The following is a 9,096-nucleotide window of genomic DNA, read 5'->3' as shown; positions in this document are numbered from 1 at the left end:
CAATTCGGGATCAGCTGATCGATCGAGGAGAGAGAGACTTCGGAGCTCAACGGGAGAGACGCTGACGATTGAGGAGGGCTCTGGTTTTCTGTAGGCCTGCCAGATGGGATACACCGCGGGATAAATGGTTTACTTTCTCACTTTCTCTCGGTGATTTATCCATTGGGGGGAAATACCTCCTGGTCTCATACTACTGCCATCCACCCTTCTTCCAATCGAACTGGCGAGGTCGCGTAAGTTACCGTCAACTCATATGACAGCAGCGTCTCGCCACCTTCACCCGGCATTTTTGTTTAGGTTCTTGGTTTGGTTTCAAAGGAGGAGACTTTTGTTTATCCGGATTATTTCTGACAGCGGGACGTGGGTCTTTTTTTCCGGTGGAGGGGTTTGGATGTGCGGGATTGTTTATGAATATGTTTGTATGAAGGAGTACGTTGCTGTGTTTTGCTTCAATACACTTTGTGAAACTCAAATCTATGTTGTTCTTTGTCAGTGGACAAGGTTATTACGGGCACTTATCGGTGTGTAAGGGGTTGTGGTGGATGACACAGTTGCGGTTTGATTGAGTAGCAGGGATAGGGTGAACACAACCTTTTTTATTGATATTAGAGAGCCGCCCATTTCCTTAATTTTAAGCGTTGTGCTTTTCCTTTGCCGAAAGTGTTTGGGAATTGTTACAACCTGGCGATATGAGTTTTTGGTCCTACTATCCATACAGGCCAGAGATCAGTCCAAAGTTACAGTGTTTTTAGTATGACAGTACCCCTTCATATTTTTTTTGAAAAAAGTATTCCCTTGCTGAGCTGCATCACAGGGTTAGTTAGAGAAAATTTTCGACCACAAAAAAACATGCAGACACCATAAAAAGTGAATCTTTAAAACACTGAAACTTACAATTATTCAATTGATTTGTCAAGTTTAGACAAGTCTCGCATTGCCAGACCTTCCTCCACAGCGCTGCGGAGGAGGGTCTGGCGAGTCCACACAGCATTCCAGGAAGGGAGAAAAACGTGCTCTGGTCAATTGGCATTTCTTTAAACCAATCGCAATCATCATGGGTGGAGCTAGGCTCCGCATGGAACCGCTGCTAAAAGCCTTGGGAAGGAAATTTTTTTGGTGGAACGTGTACGTTCAGAATTTTGTTTTAATAGTGCAACAGAAAACTCAGATTGGACAGTTAACCATTGTCCTTATAAAACCACCGGAGTTTAAAAATCCAACACAAAGAATGTGGAAGGAAACGGACATTGGCGAAAATACATACCTCCGGCGGAAATTCCTGCAGCTTCAAAGCAATCCGGAAAGTAGAACGTTGTGGATATAGACTTTGTTTAGGTAAAGCTTGATTTTGGAATGAAATGGCTTTAGGAGGGGTTACGGTTTAGGGACAGTGACCAAAAACACTTTCAGTACAAATATTGACATCATAGTATTGTTATACAAAAATCCTAAGAGCTTGAATGCACACCTGAATATGTTTGAGTTTGTTTGTCTCCAGGTTCCTGTGTCAGTGTGCTCTGACAGCTGTCCTCCAGGAACTCGTAAAGTGCTGCAGAAAGGAAAACCAATCTGCTGTTATGATTGTATACCGTGTCCCGAGGGAGAGATTAGCAATGCAACAGGTATCTTCTTTCTCTTTCAATTGCATATCTTTAACATAAAAATATGCAACTGCTAAAAACACTTTTTTTGTGTAATATTTTTCAGATTCCTCTGATTGTTTCCCTTGCCCCAAGGAGTTCTGGCCTAATGCAGAGAAAGACACTTGTCTCCCCAAGCCTGTAGAGTTCCTTTCCTACAACGAGGTCCTAGGAATCATCCTGGCTGCATTCTCAGTTGGTGGCGCCTGTCTGGCAATAATAACAGCAGCTGTGTTCTATCGTCACAGGACATCCCCGATTGTCAGGGCCCCTGAGCTGAGCTTCCTGCGCTCTTCTCCTGAAACTCTATGATTTCTAGGTCATTAAACTTCATGGCACACCTCTGCGGTGTCTGCATGCTGACGCCACACCGTCTTGGGATCACCTTCGTCCTCTGTATGTCTTTGTGTATCTTGGAAAAGATAGTAGTGTTTATGGCCTTAGCTACACTCCCAGGTAGTAATGTCATGAAATGGTTTGGTCCTCCACAGCAAAGAAGGACTGTAGTGTCTTTTACATTCATTCAAGTTTTAATATGTACCCTTTGGTTGGTTCTTAGTCCCCCTTTTCCAATGAAGAACCTAACTATATACAAGGAGAGAATCATCCTGGAGTGTGCATTAGGCTCAGCTGTTGGGTTCTGGGCTGTGCTCGGGTACATAGGCCTACTGGCTGTCTTTTGCTTTGTGTTAGCTGTCCTAGCTCGGAAATTACCTGATAATTTTAATGAAGCCAAGCTCATCACCTTCAGCATGCTGATATTCTGTGCTGTCTGGATCACCTTTATCCCTGCATATCTCAGCTCTCCTGGGAAATTTACTGTGGCTGTGGAGATATTTGCCATTCTGGCCTCCAGCTTTGGACTAATACTGTGTATATTTGCCCCAAAGTGTTTCATCATATTGGTTAAGCCAGAGAAGAACACCAAGAAATATTTAATGAACAAAAATCAATCTTAAGAAATCTGAAGATTGGAAATAGTTAAGATGGCATCATAAAGCGTGTATACAATGCACATCCAACCGTCTTCACCTTGCTTTCAAATTGTTCTTTTTACATACATTTGTCATTTTGTGAATGTCCTTTTTGCTTTAAATTGAAACATGATAAAATTATCATGTTTCAATGTGATGTAAATGTATAATTAATAATATAAATAATAAATAAAGGAAAACAATTCACAACATAAATGTGTGGTTCTTTTTCTTTTATAAAATCATTTGTGTTTCAATAATTTTTCCTTATCCACATTATTTAATATTGGATTAAAGGTGCACATTTGTTAGACTTAACTGTAACATAAGATAAAACAAAGCCAAACACACATTAGTTAGACACAAATGAAAGAGAAAAAAGGGTCCAGATTGATAAATAGCAAAATTACCTTTTAACTGTTATAAGACCTAAAACAAAGCAAAACAAGAATGTAAGTGTAGAACAGAATTAGGAAGACATCTGATGTCTACAATAATAACGAGTGCAAAAAAGAGACACAACTGCAGATTATATTGTACATGCAGCCTACAGAAAAGACTTAGACGTGAGTTAATCAAAGACCACTGAATAAGCACATCCTCTTCTGGTGTAAATTTATCTGACGTAGAGTAGGAGGGAAACTTTTCTCTGAAAATCTATAAAACACACATACAGTATGCCCACATACAGACAGTTGAGGGATGGAGATATCTGCTCTCTGTATTTGTCTGATCTTGTCTCTGGGTTTGTGTGAGCTGAACTCAGCTCTTGCCCTGAATGGTTCTTGGAATGATGTTAAGCAAAGGGATGGGCTTACAGAGGACAGGACTGGTGCTGGGGTCAACACTCAGACTTCATCTGTGAAATGTAAGCTCCAGGGTACCACTCGTATACCTGCATTTGCAATGGATGGTGACTATGTTATTGGTGGTGGTTTTCTCTATACACTACTACATGCACACAGTGAAGCATAACTACACCACCATGCCTGAGACACTAGATGCTAACAAGGTTAGTAAGGGGAGAAGTGGGGGATAAGAGGATGTTACACTTTGTGGGGATAGACATTGATCTGCATGATATGCTTACAATTGGGTTAAAAGCTTTGAAAGATAAGCATTTTTGTTTTAATTTTATATTTTTTGTAAAGTTCTTCTTTAACTAAAAATACAGGTGGTAATATAGCCGGTAAAAGCAGAATGTATACATATTTAAGAGGATGTAGACAATTTATGACTTTAAGTTTGTGAATTTTTGTCTGATATCTAATCCTGTGTTTGGAATTTTTGTGTTGTACCTCTTAGATAAAGGCCTGTACGGCATTTGGTTCACACAGATGTGCAGCTATAAGTTATTGTGAAAATCTATTAATTGCAGTTCTCCTTGATGTATTGCTGTCAAAATTGTGACTTATCCTTTAAAATTCAAATAGTGACTTGAGTGTTTGTGTGCAGCATTGACTCCCGTGAACTGCGCTTCTCACGCACGATAATCTTCGCCATCAAGGAGATAAACAACAGCACGGAGCTGCTGCCGAGAATCAAACTCGGTTATCAGATCTACGACTCGTGTGCCTCGGTGCCAGCGACGGTGCATGTGGCATTCCAGCTTTCAAATGGCCTGGACCCGGTGTTTTACACCGGCGACAATTGCTCGCATTCTGGTATGGTGATGGCTGTCGTTGGTGAGTCTGGGTCCACGCCATCCATCGGCATGTCACGCATCATTGGGCCCTTTAACATCCCTCAAGTAAATATTTTGGATTACTGTAAAACTGTGTTTAATAGACTAGTGCTGTTTTTGCTTGTCTCTCCCGTTGAATAGTAACACTGTGTTTTCCTTCAGGTGAGCCACTTTGCCACTTGTGCATTGTCTGGCCAATGAAAGCAAGCAGTCACCAAATTTTCGAACCGTCCACTAGTGATCAAGTTCAGGCTGAAGCGCTGGCCAAGCTGTAAAAACACGTTGGTGCGACTGGATAGGTAGCTGTCCGTCAGATCAGACTATGGCCAATAATGTATGGCGTCTTTCCTGGAAGCAGCACGCAAAGAGGGGATCTGTGTGGAATACTCTGAATCTATTGATTGGAACCACCCAATTAGCAGGATCCAGAGAGTAGCTGACGTTATCCGCAGGTTTCTATATCACTGATTGTACTTTTGTTCCCTGTGCTGACACTGAAATTTAGTGCACAAAATCACAAAAGTATTATAAGATGGCAGTGTTTTATAATGTCAGTTACAAATTGGAAATGTATCTTTCTTTTTTTCATTATAAAAAATAGAATTACTGACACCAAAACTGTATATTCAACACACCACAAAAAGTAACGTATCTCATGTTTGTCTCATTTAAAAACGTAAATTTTGTATTTATATTAACGTAATGCAATGCACTGTAATTTATCTCCAGGTCTACAGCCACGGTTGTTGTGGCATTTACATCCCCTGCAGACCTGAGACTTCTGGTGGAGGAGCTGTCACTCGAGCCTTCTCCACCTCGCCAGTGGATAGGCAGTGAAGCCTGGGTAACAGACCCAGACATGCTGAGGTTCAGCTTCTGTTCTGGAGCCATCGGATTTGGCATTCAGAAATCTGTTATCCCAGGTCTGAGAGACTTCTTGCTGGATCTCTCCCCTTCTAAAGTGGCTGCCTCTCCGGTGCTTACTGAGTTCTGGGAGGACGCATTCAACTGCAAGCTGGGAAAAAGTGAGGAATTATTTCTTACATTCACCATTGAAACTCACGTGTTGTGTTGTTTTTTTGATTGTCTGTCTGAGTGGATCGTCCTGTATAAAAATGTCTGCAGCTGTTTTAAAGCCAAACCCCCAGATTAACAGGGAGACGTATTTATATTGAACAAAAGACGTTTAATGGGCATAAGGTGACTTTTGTTACTAATGAACAAAGACAGTCACTTGATATCAGGATTTTTGTGGTTTGTATATTATGCCACCAAGCTAAATAAAGACGAAACATTGAACTTGCTATGTAAGTAGGTATGTAGCTCTAATTAGGTTATTATACGGTACTACTCATGATTATTATTATTATACGGTACTGACAGAGATTTTATATCATTCATTCTAATCACAAAAAATCATGTCAGCATTTTAGGAAAAGAAATGACATATATTTTTTACCTTTCATAACGTAAACTGGAATACATAAAGGTTTTAAAAAATACTATAATATGTCGAGATACCAACTGAAACCTCAACTATTTTAAAAGAAAAAAGGAAAGGTATATTTGCAAAACCGCGCTTTACCCTATCTTGCAATGTAAATGAAAGTGATGAATAATTTGTGTATCCGCCCCATGATTCTCATCCACTCCAGAATTGAACGGGTACTTTCCTGGCCTAAGCTTCACCCTTTAAACAAGTTTAATTAAAAGCATGCCATTAGTTTTCCGTACCCCTGCTGACAAACAGACAAACAAACTGAAGCAAAAACATAACCTCCTTGGCACAGGTTATGATAGACATATGCATGAATTTTGTTTTTGTTAACAATGTATCAATTTCTCAAAGCCTCTGTCATTGTTTTAGGTGAAGCCATTGACAAGAGATTATGTGATGGAACAGAAGACATAAAGACGCTCCAGAGCCCGTACACAGACACATCTCAGCTCCGGATCACTAACATGGTATACAAGGCTGTTTATGCAATAGCTCATGCCATTCATAAAATAGTGTGTCAGGAAAAAAATTCTACAACTCAGTGTGACAAATTCACCAGGATAGAATCCAAAGAGGTCAGTTGAACATTAGTGAAAATCCTAATGTCATTTTTTTCCTATAATGTACCTTTAATGACATTTAATATTCATTGCATTTAAAATTATAATTTAATTTCTCTCCCTTACTGTTTTCCTTGATTTTATCTTGACAGGTTCTTACTCAGCTGAAGAAAGTGAATTTTTCCCAAAATGGTTATGATGTATCATTTGATACCAACGGTGATCCTGTGGCCAGATACGAGCTGGTTAACTGGCAAACAAGTGAAAGGGGTAGCGTCAAGTTGGTGACAGTAGGGCAATACGATGCATCACTGCCGGTGGGCCAGAAGTTCCGTATCAACATGAACCTCACTTGGGTGGATGGTGGCACACAGGTAAGCAACCAAAAGCAATAATGTAAGACCAAATTTGGTAATATTAACTGACAATAGCTAGCAGAATTTTTGGAAGTAGGTGCCACAACTCAACATCCCAGCAGACCATGCATCTCTTTGCTCAAAAAAGCATACTGCTTCAATCTTACAAGCGATATCATCCATTCATTCACCTCATCTTGAGTACAGACTTCATGATCCCCCTCAGATGAAAACTTCTCCGTCACCTCTGTCTCCGGTAAAGCAAGCCAAAAGACTATTCCTTGGTCTATATCTGGTGGAGTTCATCTTTTCTTACATGTCAGCTATTGAAAACACAACACTAGCCAAAAATCCTCTTGTCTTTGCAGATTCTGACCATCTCCATGGATTCTATATGCCATTTCTTTGTGTTTTGATTGTACTGACTTAATATTCTTCTGAATCAGAAGAAGAAAGAAGTTAAAGTATTAATCAAAGTTATAACGTAAAGTAATAATTCAATCTACACAGCTCTATTAAGAAGGAAATCTCTCTCCATTCCCGTTCTCCTGCCCTCCCACATGCCACGCATTTCTCTAGTATTTCCATCACGGTTAACCCTCCAGGCGCATGCAGCAGTCCTACTTTTCTGTCTTTCCTGGAAAAGATGTAGACAGAGTTTATGGCGGGAGAACGAGAGTGGAGAGAGATTTCCTTCTTTGTGGAGCTGTGTGGATTAAATTGTTGCTTTGTGTTGTCACTATTATTATTACTTCAACTTCTTGGCTCATTAGTGTCAGTACCTCAATAAAGCTTGCAGGTGGCGACAAATGACCGGAGCTCACACCATGATTGAAATTGAAGCCAAATTCTTTCTGATTCAAAATGGCGGTAATTGCTCTCACTTGATTTTTCCGGTTGTTTACAATGGCCACAGACTCGGGATTGCAACCAGTCAACTTGTCAACTTCACTGTTTCAAGATGACGTTTTGAGCTTGAGATTTTTTGTTTTACCCTTTAACATAAACCCTTGTATTGATTTTCTTAAGACACTTTCCAGCAGCTGGCTCTAGTCGGGGCTCCTGGTACTGGCACCTTGCTCTTGCCACAAAAGAAAATGCTACATAAAATATTAAATTAAGTTAACTGTTCACACAATAATGTAACTTGAGCTATCTAAATTAGCTGGATAATTGTTAAACGTAATTTGCACTTGCTAGTGTATCGCCAGGTGTACTGTCCCCATCATCTTTCCTAGTGGTTGACAGGCTGAGGTGAGTGTGGCTTACCTGTGGGGGTAGTACGGGGGTGATTAAGAGAAAGAATGAGAGCAGTTGGTGAGAGACAGACTGAGAGACTGACACAGTCAGACTGTCAATGAGAGATGTGCTTCTGAATGTCGTGACGAAGATTCCTTTTTCCCTATCAAGTTGTTTTGTTTTCAATATATACAAATGTACTGTCAATGGAGAACCGACTAAGCAGAGCCGGACCACGGTGAAAGAGCTGGTCGGCTGATGGGGTGACAGGTAGGCCCACTCATTTCACCGGTGGCCTGGCAAACCGAGTGGATAGCTGTTTTGTTTCATATGCACACACTGCCAAACTCTTGAAGCCCCTAGATGTAACAGTACTATCAAGTTTTCCCAGGGTTGTAGTTATGATGTGACAAGATTACGGCCATGGCAATCCCCACAAATCAGGAGATGGGTATGGCTGCAGCCTGGAGCGTCCCATGTCATCCGTCCCGTCTCATGCGGTCCCGTCTCATGCGGAAGTGTGTCCAACGGCAAATTTAGAGGGTCAAAAATGCGAAATTGCGAATCATTTTCCAGATGGAGTCATGGGTAAATTCGTGACCACATTTGTTACAATCAATTGAAAAACGTTAATAACTGTTAAAGTAACAATTTTGCCATATAGATATATATATATATATATAGTTTGCTCATTTCTGATTATGGTTGTATTGTTCCATATAACGTTACTACATCTGATGAAACCTGCATCAGCGTCGCAGCCATTTCTGCCAACTAACAGCAGCATTTCCTGAGGAGAAATCCACAATCTGCACACACAACAACAAGACTACAAAAATAAACATGTTACACTCTTTCCAAGACTTTTTAATTTTACATTCTAGGCCTATATTGTTATCACACTTCACCGGGACATTGCTGCAAATAGGCCTACAACTGCTTATCAGCATGGCGAGAGCATTCGACTGTATAGCTCTACCGGCACTGCCTCGGCTGTAGGGTCTCTGGGACCCGGGGCAGAATGCTGTTGGGTCTCTGGGACCCGGGACAGAATGCTGTTGGGTCTCTGGGACCCGGGACAGAACGCGGATGTATTTACCGCGGCCTCGGGTGTCGGGTCTCTGGGACCCGTCCTGCATTTGACT

At 41.0% G+C, this 9,096-nt stretch overlaps 1 protein-coding gene and 1 pseudogene across 1 annotated transcript in view; both read left to right on the top strand.

Annotated features, from left to right (window-relative positions):
• Positions 1–2,662, top strand: part of LOC116682952 (extracellular calcium-sensing receptor-like) — a 10,276-nt gene extending 7,614 nt beyond the window's left edge. The window contains 3 exon segments of the mRNA XM_032509809.1: positions 1,499–1,622; positions 1,708–1,956; positions 1,959–2,662. Of these exon segments, the coding sequence (XP_032365700.1) occupies positions 1,499–1,622; positions 1,708–1,956; positions 1,959–2,599 (1,014 nt within the window). The 3' untranslated portion in view covers positions 2,600–2,662.
• A 654-nt stretch (positions 2,663–3,316) lies between these two features.
• The window catches only part of LOC116687046 (extracellular calcium-sensing receptor-like), a 9,772-nt pseudogene continuing 3,992 nt past the window's right edge, over positions 3,317–9,096 (top strand).

Source organism: Etheostoma spectabile, chromosome 3 (genome assembly GCF_008692095.1).
Source record: "Etheostoma spectabile isolate EspeVRDwgs_2016 chromosome 3, UIUC_Espe_1.0, whole genome shotgun sequence".
Classification (NCBI taxonomy): domain Eukaryota; kingdom Metazoa; phylum Chordata; class Actinopteri; order Perciformes; family Percidae; genus Etheostoma; species Etheostoma spectabile.
Note: the sequence above shows the minus strand (reverse complement) of the source record. Positions and strands in the feature narration are given on the sequence as shown.